General features: G+C 44.9%; 1 protein-coding gene and 1 non-coding gene across 2 annotated transcripts; one reads left to right on the top strand and one right to left on the bottom strand.

Annotated features, from left to right (window-relative positions):
* The first annotated feature begins 968 nt into the window (after positions 1-968).
* LOC136549446 (type IV inositol polyphosphate 5-phosphatase 6-like) lies at positions 969-6343 on the top strand. The gene is made up of 13 exons (XM_066540720.1): positions 969-1773; positions 1959-2046; positions 2981-3071; positions 3279-3383; positions 3483-3983; positions 4080-4215; positions 4316-4509; positions 4602-4710; positions 4948-5096; positions 5202-5444; positions 5632-5695; positions 5833-5873; positions 5969-6343. Exons 1-10 carry the CDS (start codon positions 1744-1746, stop codon positions 5419-5421), a joined length of 1623 nt encoding a protein of 540 aa, XP_066396817.1. The 5' UTR covers positions 969-1743; the 3' UTR covers positions 5422-5444; positions 5632-5695; positions 5833-5873; positions 5969-6343.
* Positions 6344-8407: 2064 nt separating this feature from the next.
* Positions 8408-8480, bottom strand: TRNAF-GAA (transfer RNA phenylalanine (anticodon GAA)). The gene has a single exon. It is a non-coding gene; the product is annotated as a tRNA-Phe (tRNA).
* Positions 8481-21924: the final 13444 nt, after the last annotated feature.

Genomic DNA, 21924 nt, shown 5'->3' with positions numbered 1-21924 from the left:
GGTCGGTTCTGCGACAGCTGCGAGCTATCTACAAGAACTAAAACAATTACAGAGCGCATGCTCACACAAGCACATGAGTTTCTCCCTTATACAAGCACGTGAGTTTCTCCCTAGTTAAGGGTTGTGGGTTATCTACAACGAACCAAAACAATTACACGACGCGTGGCTCACGCAAATACATGAGTTTCTCCCTAGTTAAGGTCTGTGGGCTATCTACAAGGAACCAAAACAATTACACGGCGCGTAGCTCACGCATGCACACGAATTTCTCCCTAGGTACGGGCTACATGCTATCTATAAGGAACCCCAATAATTACACGGCGCGTGGCTCACCCAAGCACACGAATTTCTCCCTAGGTAAGGGCTGCGGGCTATCTATAAGGAACCACAATAATTACACAGCACGTGCTCACGCAAGCACACTATTTTTAAGGAACCACAATAATTACACAGCGCGTGCTCACGCAAGCACACGAGTTTCTCACTAGTTAAGGGCTACAAGCTATCCGCAAGGAAACCAAACAATTACACATCGTTTACATGTCTACCGGTAAGAAGTCCATCGATTCACTGGACGATTTCTAAAGTTTTTTATATGTATTACCCCAAGGATGATTTTTAAAGTTTTTAATATGTGTATATTGTCTGAAATAGAGGAAGTAACACGCACACTAAAGAAATGTATGCACCACACTAACAAGTATGGCAAAGCTTTTGCAGTGACACATATTAAGAAATGTCTTTTTGTTTTTTCACGGATGGCATACCAATGCTCTGTTCATTTAGCTCATAAATTATGGATGAAAGTATTGTTGGTCGATTTATTATGAGAGAAATATAGAGACCAAGAAACTCAAAAATCAGCCAGCTACAATTTTTTATTCCGTGCCGGAATTGCCCTCGGGGCGACCAACAAACTGCTTTGTCCACACTCCACACCACTCGAGCCCACTGCCATTTGTGCTCCCTGTTCCTTCAGGTTCACCTTCCCCCGCAGCTTTGCGTTTGCTCCCTGCCTCGCTCTTCTTTTCCCTCTTCGGCTCTTCCCCCTTCTCCTCCCTGGATTTGGGCGACAAGGTCGAGAAAAGCTAGAGGAGAGAGAAGGCCAAAGCAAAGCAGCCAGCGCGAGCAGGGATGTAGAGAAAGAAAAAGAGCAGCACAAACAAGAAGCCTCGCCTCGCTTTCTCTCTCCTCCAACACCCCCTTTTTTCTCTCCCCTGCACACAACATTGTCGTCCTCCCCCCGCCTCCTCTGCCACCCCATGTCCTACTCCTAGCACCCAGCTCCTCCCCCTGTATTCTCTCTCAGTCAGTAGTAGGAGTAAGTACTACGAGGCTACAAGTAGGTCTTCGTCACGACGAATCCCAGCTCCCGCGTCGTCCGTCCTTGAGGCTAGGCTGGCGAGGAGGGTGGAGGCAGCTGCATTGCCGGCAGGGGAGATTCTCGGCCTGCGCCGTTTGTTCCCCACTGGTTGGAGGGCTGGCGGCTCCGCCGTCTGAAAAAAAAAATCCAATCTTGGCGCGGCTCGTGGTGGGCGGCTGTCCGGCCGGCTGATTGGGCCTTGCCCCGTGGCTAGTTCGGCCTGAGATTCGGGGATCCCCGGTGAAAGCCTCGCCGCCGGTGAGGAGTGGATCCTGGATTTGAGGCTTCCCTCTCCAGGGATCACGGCTTGAGGAGGCGGCGGCGGGGTGACAGATCCCTCTTGCTGTCTGCGCCGCCTGCTGGGCAGGAGCTATGAGACAATGACGGAAGAGAGCGCCAAGAAGAGCAAGGTATCATCGTCGGCTGCTTCAATGTTTTCTTTCTTCCTTCTTGATCAGATAGAATCGTTTTCCGTCTCGTTGCTCGTCCATCTGAGCTGTATTTTTCTCAGGTTGTGGTACCAGCAGTAGGTGCTCTTTCCATTTCGTGATCCGCAGCTCATCTCTCCTGGCTCTTCTCCTTTTCATGTGTGCAGCTTTCATGGTCCAAGTCCCTCGTGAGGAAGTGGTTCAACATCCGCCCCAAGGCGCAGGACTTCCATGCTGATTTCGACGCCGGCCAGGGTATGGTTGATGCATCGCTTTGGCTGTTCCGACATGAGTGGTGGTTGCAGCCCCATTTCTTGTTCGGATTGATTGATTTATTTATTGCTAGTATATGTCTGTGCATTTATTTCGTGATTATGAGAGGCCGGCCGCATCCCTCCCAATCCCTGCCCACAAAATGGCATGCATCCTTTACATTTGCTTGCTGGTTTGGTTTGGGGGAAATGGCTTGCCTGATCCAAGAACGCCCATTGCTTGAGGTTGAGGTTATCCTCTTAACACCCAGTTGTTTCTGTAGTTATCCGCATTAGATTCCCAGTGTCGACTCGATGGTAGATCAGCAACCATGTGAAATGTCGCTGTCAAACACTTTCCACTCGTAGATATCTCCTTGTGCATTTCAGTTTCCAGTTTTGATCTCGTGATGCACCAGCCCTGTAAAGGTCCAACCAAACAATAGCCTTTTTGCCACAGATCCTGCAAAAACGTTTGGTTGATTTGCTTGGAGTGACCCATCTGCCTGAATCGATTTTCTGACTGAATCGGATAGAGATTTCATCAAAGATCACGAGCAAAGCAAGCACCTTTTTCCTTTGCGTATGGTTCCTTCGTTTTCTTTTCTGCTCAACTGGCCTTGTGATCCATTCTAGCAAGGGACTGGTGGTAGTGGATCATGGAGGCCCAGCTGTTCCTCGAGCGAAGCAAGCAAGCGCAAGCACTGCTGCCAAGAAAAGCAGAACTGGTAAGTGCAATGAACCATTTGGACCACACACACTCCCTCTTTCGTACAGTAGCTCCAGAGATGCAGCTTTCTCTCATCACCAGTCACCACAGCTGCTGCTCAGTTCCACTTTGTTTATCTACAGTACGTTCAATCTTTGTTCTGCATCAGCACTTTTCTTCTGTCATGTTAAATGATTGTTCATGCCTGCTGTTAATTGTGGGCCTCTAGACCGATCGTCTTCAAAGCGGAGTGCTGAACGCGCTCGCCGAGGGAAGAATAATTTTGATGCAGCACGCCTGACGGAAGTGCAAGATTACAGGTACCATTGATTCACCATGCGGTGTTTTCTGCTAGGGCCATCATGTCTGCTGTGTAATTAGGAAATTTCAGTTTAGTAGATCGGATGGAATCTTCTGTCCTTTAATCATTGTCCATATTACTGTTGGGTAGTTCATGCAATTTGACTGCAATAATATGCTAAAGGAATCTTGTCGATCATTATTCTCTTCTGTTCATTTGCATGTAGGATCTTTGCTGCAACGTGGAACGTCGGTGGTAAGTCACCACCAAGGGGGCTAAATTTAGATGAATGGCTCCATACTTCTCCTCCTGCCGATATCTATGTCTTAGGGTATGTATCAGTTGGATGGCCTTCCCTTCGAGCTAGTTTGACTTAGTTGGTAGTGGTTTTTAGGCTTTTCAGTTAATTTGATCTTCAAATCGTTGATAGGTTTCAAGAGATTGTCCCTTTGAACGCGGGAAACGTTCTTGGCACTGAAGATAACCTTCCAGCCAAGAAGTGGGTGTCCCTTACTAGGCGGACACTGAACAAGAATCCTGGAGCTAGTGGTTGTGGTGGCTATCATACACCCTCACCAGTCCTGGATCCAGTTGTAGAACTGGATGCTGATTTTGAGGGGTCTGCAAGAAGGCAGGAGAACTTCTCATTCTTTCATCGCCGGTCGTTCCACAACCTCAGCCGTAGTTTAAGAATGGATGGGGACTTCATGTTCCCGCAACCAAGGCTAGATCGCAGGTTTAGCGTTTGCGATCCAGTCAACTTAGGAGGCAGACCAAGTGATTTTGATGGAAATTTGCGCTGCCCTGGATCACCTGATGAGGATAACATAGATATGGAAGTGAGTGATGGTGCACAAATTTCACCATTCCCTCATAGCTACAGTGCATCTGCACCTTCTGAACAAAATGATGATCAATCAAACAGCTCTAGGTATTGTCAGTGCTTCATAATGCATTTAACTGTACCACATGTGTGGGCTTTAATTCCTTTGAAACTAATGGTTGGTTGGTTGCATGTGGCTTTCAGGTATTGCTTGGTTGCCAGCAAACAAATGGTTGGCATATTTCTCACAGTGTGGGTACGCAATGAAATAAGAGATGATGTCAGAAACTTGAAAGTTTCTTGTGTGGGTAGAGGATTGATGGGTTATCTTGGAAATAAGGTAGCTAATAATCAATAATCCTGGAGATATTCCTTACTGTAATTTTAGTCATTGTTAATATGTCCAAAAAACTTTAGTAAGCTCCTCCATTTTGTTGCAGGGTTCAATTTCAATAAGCATGTCTTTGCACCAGACAAGCTTCTGCTTCATATGTTGCCATTTGACGTCAGGGGAAAAGGAAGGGGATGAACTGCGCAGGAACTCTGATGTTCTGGAAATTTTAAGAAAGACTAGATTCCCGCGGGTTCGTGGTGCTGGTGATGTTAAGTCACCTGAAACGATTCTTGAGCATGAGTAAGAGACTTTACTTGTGTATTTCAGCAGATCAATGGAAGCAAATGGAAACTTGTCTGTTAACTGTTTATGCACTTAATTAAAAATTACAGTCGGATTATATGGCTAGGGGATTTGAATTATCGGATTGCCCTATCATATTGTTCAGCAAAGGCTCTTGTGGAAATGCATAACTGGAAGCAATTATTGGAGAAAGATCAGGTAATTTGAAGTGCTTTTTCGTTAGTATATATTTCAGTTTTACTACAAATGGTTGTTTAGCTGCTAATGCTCTGAAATATACTTTAGTAATCTACCAAATTGGACGATTAAGTTGTTTCAGAAGACTAAAAGAGAAGGGCGTAAACTGCATTCTATAATTTATTCCTTCTATCTCTCCCCCATTTTTTATATCATGAAGGCTACGGCAAACCTTTGAGTTTACCTCTTATGAAACAGCTGCGGATGCAACAAAGATATGGACGTGTTTTCCAGGGTTGGAAAGAAGGGAGGATCTATTTTCCTCCCACGTACAAATATTCATTCAACTCAGATCGGTATGCTGGAGAGGGCAGGCACCCTAAAGAGAAGAGGAGAACACCAGCATGGTAGTTTCCTTAGTTAATACAATATAGATACATCTGCTATATTTTTCTGTATTTTTATTTTACTGAAGATCTCATTTCTTTCATATCTTGCTTATAAACGAGCAGGTGTGATCGCATTCTCTGGTATGGTAACGGCCTCAATCAGCTGTCTTATGTTCGTGGAGAGTCTCGTTTCTCCGACCACAGGCCGGTGTACAGTATTTTCTTGGCAGAGGTTGACATTGTACACCAAAGGAGGAGAAACATGGGCTATTTCAGCTCTAGAATTGAGGTGGAGGAGCTCTTGCCGCATTCTCAGAGCTATAGAGAAATAAAGTTTTATTGAGTTGACTTATAGCATGATATAAGGTAAGCTAACTTTCTTTTGGTCACCTGAGAAGTCTACAACTTGCACTTTGTTCTGGCTGCATTGAGGCCTCGAGATGCCTCTGCGCCTTGTTGACTTTGCATTCATTTTTTCTGTTTCCTTTTTGGCAAGCGTTGACTTGTAATAGTACTCCACTGTTTATTTACTCTCTCTGGATGCTTCATGCAGGTTAGGAGGTTGGTCAAATGTTCTATATGTAGGGTTCCAGATTCAGTTCTCTAGACAATCAGATGTGAGTATGCTTAAACAATTTCCCCCTTGACGATCTGTTTGCCAACTTGAGACATATGCTTAGTGACAAAGATGTGGCTGTCAACCGTTATGGTCTGAAACCTAATGGTCTGTTTGTTTGGCATCCTTTGATGGCAGATACCGAAGACAGAATGTGCAAATACCAACTGAATGAAAAGGTACAGTTTATATCAATCATCTGGCAACACCATCATTTGTTACTTCAAAACCAAATTTACTACTAAGTCACAATGCATATGCCGGGTTGCTGCAGGACATTGGGCAATTTTGCTGCTCACCAACAGAAAACGTCGGCTATGTCGTCGGAGATGTACCAGCCCATGTCGCTAACTATACATTTCATCCAACTTTAGCCCCCTTAGTTCCTCCTAGCAACATATTTGCTTCAATTTTTTTGTCCTGTTTTTTTGGTAGTTGGACCCTGGAGTGTCAACAAAACAAAATGTTTTTTTTTTCTTTGCTTCTTTTCCTCTTAGAAACTTTGTAAAACCAGCTAGTGTTTGTGTACCCCATGCAAGTTGTGGAACTGTTTTTAAGGCAGTGAATGATACATAGAATGAATTAGCTTTAGGATATATATAAATAATTGTTCCTATGTATAAGCCTGACGGAGGAATGATGGCCTGATGGGTTGTGATTGAGGCTCGGCATGGCTAGAGAGGAATCTTGTGGGTGCCTTTTTGTGTCGTGCTTGAGAGCAGTTTGGTGAGGCATGGCATTTGTTGCACTCATTGCCGCTGTGTCTGTCTGTGTGCAGCAAAAAAAAAAAAAAAAAAAAAGGGTTGGCTTGGCGCTCCTGCATGATGCTTCTCCAGGGAGGCAGGGGTGGCTTCGCTCTCTGCAGTGCTCCTTGAAAGCTCTGTTGTGGAAATGCAGACCTGTTGTTTTTACACATGTGGCTGGAGTGCAAGCCTGTTCATTTGCACAGCACCGGGACAACAGTTTTGCAGCATCCGAGAAGGCACTACACTAGTGGGTTTCCAAAACTGGATTCTCTTCCATTTGAAGCCCACACTAGTTTAGCGTTCATCCAGTCAACCAAGTGGTAGCTGCTACAGTCTGTTACCAGTAGCATCTCCATCTGTGACAATAATAATACGCAGCCGCAGCTAGGTTCTTTGTCCCCAACCAAGAAGGATTGCAACGGAGCCAAATCTGCTGTGCTTGGAATGGGATGGCCGTTCTGCTCGAAGCGGCAACGGAAATGAAAAGCCCAAAAGGCAAAGAGGATCGAAGAGGCGCGAAAACGAGCAAACCCAGCAGTGCAGTGCACGTAAAAGATAAAGCAGGCAGCACAGTAACTAAAGCCGGTGGCCGGTGAAGGAAGAAGGGTCGAAAGAGACGAGGAGAGAGCAGCTGCCACATCAAACGCGCCCAGCCGGACCATCTCATGTTTGCTCTCTCCTCGCTCTCCAGCCTGCTGAGCTTATAATCGTGTTCGTAGTGGACAGGACGACACGGGCAAGTGGAAATGCCTCTTTGGTGTCACCGGCGCCGATCAGAGCCTTGTCTCGTCTCGTCTCGTCCTCCGTCCGGCATGTGCGTGTGCCGCTCGCTGCTGGACGGTGGACGGACGCCGGCGAACTGGGAACTGCTGCATGCTTGGTTGTCGCATGAGGTAGGTATTCAGGTCCGGCCGGCCGGTTACGGTTACGTACACGCTCAGTCGCTCGCGCCGGCCACGGGCAGCATCCACCCACCGTCGGCTGATCGGTCGCAAGGGGGGTTACTCTCTGGTTCAGTTCAGAGACCTACAGTAGCGACGACCGAGTATTACTATTCAGCTACTGTGGCCAGCAACGAACCGCAACGGCCCATGTTTTGTTTCTGTTGTGCATGCGACTGCGAACGGACATGGCAATGCAAAGCACAGTGAAGTACTAGTAGTAGTCCTCGAGAAGTCGAGATGGTCCATGAGGCCAGCAGTGTCTGGCAGAGGGGATCGAAGCGTTTGAATTGAACAGGACGAGAGAGCGAGGGTGCCAGACCGAGACCAGCTTCAGATTGGTTGTCGGATTCGGAGCGGATCGGTTAAGAGCTTCAGAGTGTGTGTTGCCATTGCTGATTAGCCGCCAATCATCCAGCCACTAGGATTATGATTACATGTTGTGTGAAAAGATACTTGAATTAGTATATATAGCTGACGACGTTTGCTTGCATGGCTATAATATAATAATACTTGTGTCGTGGGCTGGTCTGACTTGTGTATACTTTCGCTTGGGCTCCTCTAAATATTGGGATATCCTATTATAAGCCCCAGATAATCTATGTTCAATTATCGGATAATCCATATCCGCCGGACTTCGTTGATCCCATATCCTACACCTAGTGGCGGATGCACGATGCGGGATAAGAGGGGGCTAAAACAATAAAGATGTTGATTTGCATGAAGATTTAATGATGAAATCAAGCTTTTGCTACAGTGATTAAGTTTGAAATCAAGAAATTAGGGGGGGGGGGGGCATGTGGATCCGCCGCTGCCTACACCGTATCCGCATATAATCGGATTCGGATTATCCGCATCCACGCGGATATTAAAAACACTTCTCCATATCTTTCGAATTCGGATTCGGAGCGGGGGATTATCCCTACCACTTTCACCGCTAGATTGGGAAAAAACTTGGGGAAAAAAAGGAGTGAAGATGAACTGCTGAAGCACTGAATTGGGAACAAAAAGGGCAAAAAAATCACTTGCGGTGAGCGTGGATCGAACACGCGACCTTCAGATCTTCAGTCTGACGCTCTCCCAACTGAGCTATCCCCGCTTAATGTAAGCTTTGTGTAGAAATACTTAAAGTCTGTTCTAAACACTGTTGTATTGCACTGCCTGCGTGCTGACGTACTGTGGCATGTGCCTCGGTCGCCTCAAGCCACGTGCCTGCCTCCTGCGGTCCTGCCACTGCCATTGCCATTTCCATTTGCACGGCCTACTACGAACTGAGAATGCAGACAGCAGGCTGCATGTTTCAAAAAAAAAAAAAAAAGAAAAGAAGACAGCAGGCTGCAGGCTGCAGGCTGGCCATCGTCGATCGTCGTCGTCGTCTCCTCTGCGCGGACGGAACACGGGAACAGCCAGTTGCGCCTGTGCATGCCGATGCTGCCATGCATGCACGGGAGCAGCAGTCCACAGTCACCACGACCTCCAGTTCAGGGCTCCAGGCCGTGCCCATGCCGAGGCCTGTTCGCTACGCCACGCTTCGTGTCTGTCTGTCTGTCAGGTGTGTCAACTCCTCGTCTGCTCTGCACTGAACTGCAGTGCACCACCGGTGACTGATGGATGGACTGATGATGGATGGACGACGCGACGGGTGGATTGGACCGAACACGACGACACCGACCGACAACGGGACGGCTGCTGCTGCATGCATGGAGTGGCCCTGCTATTGGATTTGGATGCGACCACTCCATGCCGGCTGCAGCTTGTGTGTCTCCATTTGGTGTCCCCATCTGTGTCTCCGCGTGAATGAACGGCATCCGTGCGTTTCTCTTCAAAGGTGTGCCTCTTATTTTCTCCCTATGCACAGCAAAAAAAAATTAGACGCCTCGAGAAAACGGAGCCGCTGTCAGCCCCTCCGCCGCGCCCCTAATCGCCGGTGCGCTTCCGTCTCCCGCCCTACACGTGCCCCACCGGTCGAGCTCGAAGCCTCCAAGGCTCACGGCGGCTCCTTCGTCGTTGTCGCCGCCGGTGGCCGGTGAAGAGGTCCCGGACGACGACCTTGTTGACCCTGGCGGCGTGTGCGCGGGCGCCCGCTGCCGCGGCCGGGGGAGAACCCGTTGACTGCAGCATGGTCGCGTCCTCCTCGACAAGCAGATCAACTCGATCGAGCTCGGAGAAGCCATCAGGCGACGGCGAGAGTGGAGTCGAGATCGGAGCACGAGCAGGTCCTCGAAGCTGATGGCGAGCGGGAACTCGCCTTGTTGACGTGCATGGTGGGAGGCTGGGAGCCACCGAGGGGGTCCGAAGCGTGCTGTTGCCTATGACTGCGGTGATGCGCGTGGACCCGTTGCAGGAGCACGCCTCCACCACGTCGGCAGGCGAGAAAAGGAGGAACGGCCCGCCATGCCAGGTCGTAGCACGTGATGCCACATCGTCGGAGCCAGTGGCCGGACCGGCAGCCAAGATCCGCTAGCTCGGACCGCCTGTGGCTGGATGGTCGCGTCGCTCCGTCCTCGTTCATCTCCGTCGGAGCTGCCGCGAACCAGTAGCCGGATGGGCATCCCAATAAGCTTCTCTGTTCTCTCACGCCATAGACGCTGGGCGAGCAGCGAAGAAGACAGGGTGACGGAGTCAACTAACGGGATGACGGAGAGTTGGGACGTACGGCTTCGTGTGCGGGGCCTAGCTTATGAAGGGGAAGGCCTGAATCACAACCAGAATATTTAATTTCTCCAAGTGAGATAAGGTTCTCGTGATGTTTTGGGCATTTAAAATATAGTATAAAATTTTTCTACTAATTGTCATTAGATTTCCACGTACTATAACTAGTGATAGTGTTTTACTATTACTTAAAAATACTAGAAAAATTTCACCGTTTTGACGACGAATGACCTCCACGTGTATAGAGACACAGCACGGAGACACGCAAAGGAGACTGCATGCCCCACTCCCAGAAAAAGAAATACTCGCCGTACAAAAACCGTAATTATTACTTTAAAAAATTAAAAAAAAAACGTCATTATAGGTCGAGACTAAGTAAATCCTTTTATAAGTTTGATTGAATTTAGAAATAACAATATTAACATCTAGATTTCCAAATATATTGTGTAACTAATCTAATAGTATTCAACTTACATTGTTGGTATTTTTCTATAGATTTCATGAAACTTAAAATTTAATTTCTCGAATTTTAGTGGCTCGTTGTGCTAGCAGATCTTGGAGATTGGACAAGATGATCGGCATTCCATAAAGCTGCAGCTATCGTCGACGTGCATGCATGCAACCGTCCGCGGCTGGCCATTGCTCGCCACTGCCTCTTGCGCCTGCATGCTGATTAATGACGGCGGCTACTCCTAGTACCAGTGTCCTGTCCGTAGTACAGTACGTACTACTACTTCTTAGTCCGTACGTAAATAAAGAATGTCAGTTCGTTTGGAGAAATTTTAAAGAAATTTGAATGAATTTGGATGCATATATATATATATATATATATATATATATATATATATATATATATATATATATATATATATATATATATATATATACACACACACACGCACGCGCGTACTGATGTGCTTGCCGCGTCAATCGGCACGTAGCGGCCATTGCCGCTCACTGTATACAACCAGGCACGCACTACGGCACTAGCAGCAGTGGTAGTTCCTCTCTACTGTACACTAAGGCTTTTTTTTTTTGCAAAGCTCAACTTCACTACTAAAATTGTTTTTTTTTTCCGAAAAGTAGCTTCATAAACAATTTTCTAGGTAAAGCTGAGCTGTTTTAGAAAAAAATTATTTGACCAAATAGATTCACCAACAGTTTTATGCATGGATGGAGAGTGATGAGGGAGAGAGCTAAGATAAGCTACTTTTTTCAGCGTTATTCCAACTCATGTCTCCATGAGAGGAGGAAAAAAAACAACTTCATAGGTAAAGCTGTTTTGAAAATGAGCGTTTAACAAATAAAACAGCTCACAATATACCGTTCATGAAACCGCTATGAGCCGTATCAAACAGGCCTTAACGTACAGTATACTCCTGCACCCACGTAAACGTAAACGAAAACATCGATGGTCTTCACATACATACTGGCACATATACGTACGTACGGTTGCGTCATCTCCAATACAGTAGGGACTGGCATACTACAAGTTGCTTGCTTGCTAGTAGTAGTTGCCACTACGTAAAAAACGATATTTAGCAATGGGTCGAATTTTTTTAGGAGCGGCTGGTGATGGAGCCGTCCTTATAGTATCGTGTTCGGGTGCCCAGACACCAGCCGCCTCTATAAATGAAACAGCAGGGGCGGCTGGTGATACAAGCCGCCCTACAAATAGGTCTGATTTATAGGGGGCGGCTCACTCACCAGCCGCCCCCGTCGTTTCTATTTTTAGGGGCGGATGGTGATTGAGCCATCCCTATAAATGGCCCCCGTATAAATGGCTCCGATTTATATGGATGACTCAATCACCAGCCGTCTCTACAAATGGCCCACGTATAAATAGCTCCGATTTGTAGGGGCGGCTCAATCACCAGCCACCCCTACAAATGACCCACATATAAAACAACTGCAGCACCTTCTTTCTCCTCGGGTCACTCACTCCAACCCATGAAAGAAAGGTGGGGAGGCCTTGGGCACCTCCCAAAAATTACTTTACTAGGGGGGAAATATTTTGGTCTCAAATCCTTTGGTGGAGAGGTTGTAGAAGGTAAGAAATTGCTATTCCACACTTTTTTTTGTAGTTTTAATGGTTGGTTAGTGAGTAATTAAAGTTTTATTTTTCTCTCTCTTCTATGGTGCTTGAGCTACTTATGAAGCAAATTAGATCCAAGTTTTAAATATACTAGGGTAAATTAGGGAGAGGAACAAGATCATACCCTTATTTGATCCATATTTCTTAATTTTAGTGAATAATTAGTTAGTTTTATGCATATTTCATTGTATGTAGATCTAGATCTAGGGTTTGATTTTTTTATTAATTTTGTTTTTGTAATTTTGGACTAAGGTTTGTATGAAAGATATTGGGTAAAGTATAATTATTGCTAATTATTGTCTTTAAAATTATTTATTGTAATCAATAAATATGTATTTTAATTAATTATGGATAAATGTGCCATTAATTAATTTTCCTCTACCATGGTGTGTTTGTATGCTTCATGTAATTATATTAGATTTATATTCTTACATATCTGAAGTATATACAATTATTCTTAAGTAATTATTAATTTAATTTATTTTTATATATATCTGGAAAAGTAGTCCTTTAATGTTTGTTTTGTTGTTGTTGTAAAAGATGGAGTACAGGAACTCTTGGATGTATGGTTCGTTAAGGTTCAAAGCAGGTTTTCGTGAAGAGGTGGATAAATTTATTGAAGCCGCAAAGAAGCATGCAACGACATTGAAAGAGAATAAGGATACAATTATTTGTCCCTGTAAAGATTACAAGAACCGTATGGCATGGACAGATGTGACTATCATCAGATCACATTTGATTATACGAGGATTTGTTGAGGACTACACAGTGTGGATTCATCATGGTAAAACGGTTATTGTTAACGACAAGAATGGGGAGGAATATGACGACGAAACCATAGAATCCCTGTCCCAATATTTAGCAGAGCTTGATGCACGAATGGATTTCGAGTTTGGTAGTGAACAAGGTGGTGATGCTGGTGGTTGGGATGGTAACGACGAAGGTGGTGCCAATAATGATTGTGGATCACATGTCGGGGATGAAGATGATTTGGAGGACATGATTCGAGTCCTTGGACCAGAGATTTTACTAAATAGCCCAAAAGGTCTAGAAAATTTGGAAAGGGTGACAAAAGTATCGAAGGAGACTATGTATGGTGTTGAAAAGGGTTGTCCGACACATTAGACATTGCTACGTTTAGTGCTTGAGCTGCTCATCCAGAAGGCTAAGTACGGCTGGTCAGACTATAGTTTCAATGATATATTGCATCTCCTGTCATAGGTGCTACCACAACCAAACTCAGTTCCCGCCAACACATACCAAGCGAAGAAGGTTATAAGTCCATTGACAATGGGGGTTAAAAAAATCTATGCATGCCCCAACCACGGTATACTTTTTCGTGGCGAAACGTTCAAGTCACTGGATAAATGTCCCCGGTGTGGGGCTAGCCGGTACAAGAACAATGACCTTTACGGTGGGGACGAAGCCTTCACGGGAAAAAAGATGAATAATAAGGGTACAAAAAAGGTGGTACAAGAATCTCAGCCCCTAGAGGACACTCCATTAGGCAACGATGCAAAGCAGAGAAGAATTCCTGTCTTGGTAATGTGGTACCTGTCAGTGACCGACCGCTTGAGACGTATCTTCCTAAACCCTAAAAAAGCTACACTCATGACATGGTGGGATGATGAGCGCAAGGTGGATGATGATAAGATTGTACACCCGACTGATTGTAGTCAGTGACAAAGGTTTGATGAGAAGCACAAAGAATTCAGCGATGACCCAAGGAATGTATGGTTTGGCTTGAGCACCGATGGAATGAATCCTTTCAATAAGAGGATGAGCGACCACAGCACATGGCCAGTGATCTTGACCATGTACAACATCCCAACATGGTTGTGTTAGAAGAGAAAGTACCTTCTCCTCACTATTCTTATTTCTGGCCCTAAACAACCAGGCATTGATATAGACGTATTCCTCAAGCCTTTGATGCAAGAAATAGAGAGGCTATGGAGGCATGTGGAGCAGATGTACGATGCATTACAAAATAAGGACTTCATATATAGAGCAATAATATTTGTTACTACCAATGATTACCCCGCGCTGTTTGCTTTGTCTAGATAGATTAAAGGGAAGACGGGATGCTTGGTTTGCTTGGATGGTACTACTTGGGTATACCTGGATGCATCCAAGAAGATAGTTTACCTAAGGAACCGACGCTTCTTAAAGACAAGTCACAAGTACCGCAGCAAATTGTTCTTTAGATTTTATGACAACGCTCTAGAGATTGAACCCCCTCTGGGGAGACGTCATAACAGAGAACACGTGTATAGAATGGTGAAAAACATACGTGTCATCTATGGAAAGAAGAATCCGGATGGGACGAATAGAGATAGAAGCACACCTCCTATCGAAGGCGTACCTTTTAAGAAACAATTGATCTTCTTTCAGTATCTACCTTATTGGCCAGACTTGAAGATCCCCCATGCCATTGATGCTATGCACGTGCAGAAGAATGTCTTTGAGAGTCTCATTGCTACCTTGATGGACACATGCAAGTCAAAGGATGATCTAAAAGCACAGAAAGACATAGTGCAGCTAAACGTGATGCCACAGCTTCACCCGGTACCTGAGGCTAATAGAAAATACACTCTGCCTGCAGTGTGCTTCAACCTAACACCAGACGAGAAGAGAGCTATATGCACTTTCCTGAGGAGGATCAAAGTCCCGACTGGATTTTCAGCAAATGTGAAGAAGCTAGTGTCGGTGAAGGACTTGTCAATAACACACTGCAAGGCTCACGATTGCCATGTGATGCTGACAATGTTTCTACCTATTGCAATCAGGGCTATAAAGCCAGAGGTCTTGAAAATGGTCATCACCCGCATGTAAAGATGGCAACGGGGCCCCGATCCCCGATTCCCCGCGGGGAATTCCTCTATTAGGGGATGGGGACGAGGCCAATTTCTCCCCCACGGGGATCCAAATGGTAGGAAAACAATCCCCATCGGGGCTGGCGGGGACAGGGATGGGGATCCATCCTCCGAACCCGATCCCCGCAAACCCACCCCGCTTAGAGCATATAGAAGTGGATTTAATGGATTTGTGAGATCTTGTGTGCGATTTCTTTGCAAATTTTGTAAGCAAGTGTGCCGGTCTCTAAACTAAGCATCTTATTTCTTGTTGCAAGATGCGTTCTATGGTCGACATTTCTTCTTCTGTATAATTGATTTGAGTACTATAGATCTTTGTATAGCGGGGACGGGGACCCAGTCGGGTATGTTTCCCCGCTCGGGTTCGGGGATGAGGAGAGATCGTCCCCCACGTGCCTTGGCGGGGACAGGGATGGGGAAATTTCTCCCCCACGGGGACGGGGATGGGGAGGCAAAACCCGACGGGGAATTCCCCGTTGCCATCTTTACCCGCATGTGCTACTTCTTTTCCAAGATCTCAAAGAAGACAATTGAGAAGCAAGAGCCGAGTGACCTACATGAATTTGTGGTGGAGACACAAAATCAACTGGAGATGTGTTTAGCTCCTGCTTTTTTTGATATAATGCCACATCTTATGATTCACATGGTTCATCAGATACAGGCGCTGGGCCCTTGCTACTTGTATGAAATGTGGTCCTACGAGCGGTTCATGTCTGTTCTAAGTCGATACGTGCATAATCGAGCATACCTAGAGGGCTCCATGATAGAGGGTTACAATACTGAAGAAGTCGTTGAGTGTTGTCAAGAGTACCTAAAAGTACAGAAAGGGATTGATAAACCCGATTCTCATCATAAGGGTAGGCTGGCTGGGAAGGGCACTAGTGGTAGAATAATGTTCATTGACCATGATTATAAAGAGGTGAGTCGGGCGTATTACAGTATTTTGCAGAGTACACAACTGATGCAACCGTACATTGATGAACACTTGGCTATCATTATGGTAGAGAGAAATAACCGTTCGGATGATTGGGTCATGAAACAACACAAGCAACGACTAACTACATGGTTGAAGGACCAAAACATACCGCCTGAAGAAACCATAGACTCTATTACCATCAGTAGGTTAGCGGAGGGACCATCGAGACAAGTGACATCTTGGAATGCTTATGACATCAATGGGTATATGTACTATACCCACGCAAAGGATAGTAAATATATAAACCAAAACAGCGGCGTTCGAATAGAGGCTCTCGATGGATTGGGGCGAAAGATCTAATACTTTGGCATCATTGAAGAGATATGGGAACTTGACTATGGAAGGGATATAACGGTGGCCCTGTTTTGATGCCGCTAGATCAAACAACACCAACTGAATGAGATCAGATTAAGAGTCCTGGACCTCAAGAATCTAGGCTACCAAGATGACCCTTGGGTGCTCGCTTCATATGTCGCACAAGTTTTTTATGTCTGACCCACAAAGTAACCTCCCCCCGAAGAAGAAGACAAAGCACGTGGTTGCCTTCGGAAAATAGCATATTATTGGAGTTGATGGCGTGGACGATGTTGAAGCTTACAATAACTACGATGAGATGTCACTATTCATAGACTTTCCTAAGAAGATCAGTATTATGGAAAAGAACCTCCTCAAAGACATATTGCCATGGGAACGAAAATGTGTCAAGGGAAAAGTCGTTACAGCGGGCTAGCTAGTTGTTGAACGTGGAGTGTTTATGTAAATGTGTGTTTGTAAGACTTCATTTATGGATGCGTGTGAGACTATATATTTATGTATGTGTATAAGACTACATATTTTTATATTTGTGTGAGACTACATTTATGTATGTGTGTGAGACTACCCTTTGCAACATCCAGATGACTCTATTTGAACATCCACTCTATTACTACTAAAACTTTATGAACTCACTTAACACTTTATGAAATGAAGAAATGACCAAAATAAAAGTAGGAGATCTTGATGAGTTATAGATAGTGATGAGTTCAACAACTTTTATGTTCACAACTTTTATTGTTGAAATCATTTAAGGTTTTAAAATCTTGTTTAAAGTTGCCAATTATTAAAATTCAAAATTTCAACTGTACAAATTTGGTCAAATAAAAATATGATCAAAATAAAAGTTGTACATATTGATGAGTTCTACAACTTTGGTATTCATGAGTTTTTCATCTGAAATCATTTACTCTTTCAAAATATTGTTCCAAGTTGAAATTGTTTGAATTTCAAAATTTGAACCGTTCAAACAAAGTCACATGACAAGATGACCAAAATAAAAGTTGTACATGTTGATGAGTTATACAACTTTTATGTTTACAACATTTTTATTTTATTTCATTTAATATCATAAAATTGTAGTCAAAGTTTTAAAATTCAAATTTTTAATTTTTAATTTTTTGTTTTCTATATTGTTTTGAGTATAATTGTTTATATATATATATATATTTCTTCATATATAGAATAATACAAAAATATTATATTTGTGCATATACACAATTGTTTTTATATTACTTTTATTTTGGTCACAATTGTTTTATGTATACACAATTATTTTTATAATACATAATTAACAATTTTAAAAAATAAAAATATATTTCTTGGGGCGGTTGGATCAGGAACCGCCCCTACAAATGCATTTGTAGGGGCGGCTGGATCAGGAACCGCCCCTACAAATCATCCCGTCTATAAAACCGAGGGCGCACGGGTGTTGTCTTCATTTGGGCGCTCTCTTCTCCTCCGACGCCGTCAGGCTGCCCCGCCGACGCTGACCCGCGCCCCTTCCCCGCCGACGCCGTCACGCGCCCCTTCCCTGCACCCACGCACCCCATCTCCGCACCACCTCCCCGCACCCGCCCCCCCTCGCCCCCTCCCGCGCCCCCTCCCGCGCACCCGCCCTAGGGTTTCTAGAGGAGCGGCGACGCCGCCGGCGAGTGAGGAGCCTTCAGCCTCCAGCGGTTGTCGCAGAACCGACCAATTTATAAGAATACAAGTATAATGGCAATCCGCAAGCGGTCGCACTGTCATACTTGAACCCATATAAACCCGGTAGTCCGTCGAGTACCACGACGGGTCTCGATAAACGATTTACAACAACCAAGATCGTACAGGATTCAACATACATGCCACATATTACATAAAGTTCACAGATACGTTTCATCATCAGAGTACGAATAAAAGTTATTACAAAACAAGTTTGATAAACAAAGCGGAAGCAAATAAGTTTGAGATAAAGTTTTCCAACATAGTTTACTACAGTGCCAAACCAGATCACGGTCCACAAAAGCAAAGATAGGAATTACTAAGGAAGCCTGCCCACGGCTTACTCCTCATCCACAGCGGGATAGAAGCAACTCTTGCAATAACCATGATACACAGTGCCATCTGCAACAATGGGAAAATAAACCCTGAGTACGAGAAGGTACTCAGCTAGACTTACCCGTCATGAACCAGAAATAAAATGACTCCAAGGATTATGCACGGCTGTATAAGTGGACGTAACTTGACAACATTTTTGCGAAAAAGGCAATTAATCTTTGTACACTTGTGATTCTTTTATCAAGTTAATTATAACTATCCATTTCTAGGTTAGCAACTATCCTATGCCAAACATGTGGTATTTTATTTAGAATCATACAATAGTAACCATAGCAAGTATTGTAATTCCATATTCATCTGAACCATCATGTTTCATAACACAGTTACTACGATGTTGGAGCTAGCCAAGTTTCTCACTATCCGGGAGAGACGGCGATTCGAATCGATTTCAACCAGCTGGGAATTTATTCCTAACACAAACCCAGGCAGACCAGATCAACGGTCACCTTAGGTCACCTTTGGTACAACTCCGGTACACATTTCGCGGGTTCGTACTGCACCGCACAATCTGGAACACCAGATGCCAGGATGCTCAGGCCAAACCTGCCCTTGGGCTCAGTCTGATCATTCCCCGGAAGGAGCGCACAACAGAACGATTCCCGGCCTGAGTTGAATTACTCGGCTTCGGCGGTCGGAACGAGTTATCCGGCCAGCTAAGTGAGAGGCATGCGTTCAATCTTGTCAGAAGTTCCAACAACGGTACGGTCCTTGATCGACACAGACGGGGATAAGTCCACACCCAAGACCTCCATGCCTTGTTGTTTCCCTATCGACCTCCCGTCCGGTCTCAATTTACTTTTACCACATGGTTCTGTTCCACGATAGCAGATATAGCCAACCGTGCTCCGGTACCCACCTGTATCTCGCAGGTGACAGGACATCACCCGACTTCTACCGGTCTAAGCATGGCTAAGCATATATTCGATCCTGGACCTATACCGATTAAAGGGTTAATATCTGGACAAGGAATGTACATGCATCAAGTGGTTTCATTCAACTCTTATAACCTAATGCATCAATCATAAATACGTAAGTAAACATTTGTAAATTACTGGGAGACTTATAATGCTCCGGGGCTTGCCTCGCAGAAAGGAAGTAGGACGATGGTCAGGGCACTCCGGAAGCTCTTCAGGGTTCTGCTCCACGCCTTCGGGAGCGGGGACTTGCGGATTCTCCTGCGGGTTCCCTTCCTCGGCTTCTTCGAATTCCAGCAACGTGATCTCTTCCTCCGATCCTAGATGCATGAGTATGGTATGAGTATTACGAATGCATAATGTTAACAAGTGCATCGCGTTGTTTGAGTAGGTGCATATCTCTTCTCGCTTACTACTTAACTACTCCTACAATGCATCGACTATGCCATAAACAGTATCTACTTGTTTCACTCATAACTGGAGTTCTACAAATCCAAAAACATTGATCTTGGACTTTCTGGAAAGCTTATAAATTTTTCTACAACTTTGTTATTAACCATTTTTATAGTCTACATCAGTTTCAACATGCAACTCATCATATTCTAGAATCAGTCCGGAAATGACTTAACATGCAATATAAAGTAATAACACCTCTACTTCATGTAATTATTCACAAATTGACAACCTAGAACCTACCAACAGTTTAAGCATACCAAACATAGTTAAGATAATATAATGGCAAAGCCCAAACTATTTATTAAATTGCCTTTATTATTTTATTTAGATATCTAGGTTAAATAATAAATATATATCAGATGTGCTTAATAAATTCTCAGAAATTTACAGAGCCTTAATAATGCTATCAAAGGACTACTATAAAAATTTCATGTCATTTTGCTAAGTAGAACATCCTATACAAAAATGATAAGGAAGCAAGGCTTGAAATAGCATAAATGGAAAATCCTATTGAAAAGTGTCAAGCAACAGATTTCTTATTTTTCTTAACATCCATATGGTACTAGTATCACCTCCAATTAATTTCATGAATTTTGGACTTATAATTAATTTATAAAAATTCATGCAAGGATTAACTATTTATAAAAGAAAAATCTATAACCATAGATCTACACATGCACTGGTCCTCAAATTTTTATCCAAGCTCATGTATAACAAGAATAGCCTACCACAAAAATTTCATAATTTTTGGAGCACAGGAACTCTAGATATAAAATAAACAAATTTAAATGCATTCAAAAGCACATTTGAAATCCCTATTTAAATCTCCAGAAATTTCTACTGTTGAAGCAAAGAACATATTTTTCCTAAATACTACACTTCCTAAGGAACACAACCATATTTATTTCAACATTTTTGGAGCTACCAAACTAAAGATACAAAAATAACAAAACACAAGAAATTAGGGTTTAAATCTGAAAAGAAAGAACTAGCTTTCTAATACCAGTCACTGGCAACCGGGGCCCACCGGTCAGCCGGGCCCGCTTGTCAGCGACTGAAAACAGGGGAGGTGGTTCCGTTCGACGCGGCACGGCCCTAGCTCGTCGCCGGTGAACTTGCCGGTGGTACCGACTACGCCTACGTGGTCTACTCATCCACCCGCACCCGATGGTGGCCTTCGCACGGCTAGAAGGAGCACCAAAGCTCCTCACCGGCGACCATGGCGGGCGGCTATGATGGCACGGCGGGCGGAACGACGGCAAGGTGCCGGAGTTGGCCGTGAAGGCTCGAAAGGAGGTCCGGCCAAGCATAAACGAGCTATGGCGAAACCATTTTACCAACTAGCTCAGCGAATGGGGGTCGGAGTCGGTGCGGCTACGACGACGGTTGCGGCGGCGGAGCACCGGCAAAGACCGTACGTGGCACGGGAGCTTACCGTGCTTCTTCGGCTGGCAATGTAGGCACAGTGGGACTGAGGGGGCACTACGTGTCTTCAGTGGTGGCAGCGGGGTGACGAGGGCGAGCTGGCGCCGGCAATGGCGTCGGCGGCGCTCCTGAGCTACGGTGGCGGCTGCGGGTGAGCGAAGGAGGCCGCGAAAATAAAAAACGGGGCTCTGGGTGGGAGCGGGCGAGCGCTGCGAGTGATAAAGACGGCCTGGGCCTGGCTCTGCCGCGCGGGGCAGGACGCCGGCGATGCGCGGCCAGCCGCTGGCTCCACGCGGCGGCTCTGTCCTGGCAACGGTCGGCCACCGAAGACAGCTGATCAGCCGATTCAGTTTCGTCAGTGAACCGGTGCAGTGCCTGACGACGAGTTTTCGTGATGATTTATCTTACAATCCGAGACGAATTAGCGCTAGGTTACTAAACCAACTTTGTAGACCTAAGTACCAGTTACAAAAGTTGTTCAATGCACTTGTTCTAAATCGCAACCGAAACCGAGAAAAATCGATCCAAAGTCGGGCTGACAGCACTGTCAGAGTATGACTTAGAACAAAAATGGCTAAGTGTTGAAAACAGTGATTCGATGATTTTTGAAATCCAAATTCAAGCATGTTAGGAGCTGAATCAGTCAAAGGCCCAAAAATCAAAGTTGTTCCTTATGTTAAACACTACAACATTGCTTTAGTGAACTCCTCCATGCAAGGTCCCTAACACCTAGTTCAACT

This window comes from Miscanthus floridulus, chromosome 4, assembly GCF_019320115.1.
Source record: "Miscanthus floridulus cultivar M001 chromosome 4, ASM1932011v1, whole genome shotgun sequence".
In the NCBI taxonomy this organism is placed as follows: Eukaryota; Viridiplantae; Streptophyta; class Magnoliopsida; order Poales; family Poaceae; genus Miscanthus; species Miscanthus floridulus.
Note: the sequence above shows the minus strand (reverse complement) of the source record. Positions and strands in the feature narration are given on the sequence as shown.

Excerpts from the sequence above, each read along its gene's own strand:
- LOC136549446 (XM_066540720.1), top strand. The coding sequence starts at position 1,744 with ATGACGGAAGAGAGCGCCAAGAAGAGCAAG. Across the intron at positions 3,384-3,482 it reads GCCGATATCTATGTCTTAGG|GTTTCAAGAGATTGTCCCTT; the intron begins GTATGTATCAGT and ends AATCGTTGATAG. Across the intron at positions 4,510-4,601 it reads GAAACGATTCTTGAGCATGA|TCGGATTATATGGCTAGGGG; the intron begins GTAAGAGACTTT and ends TAAAAATTACAG.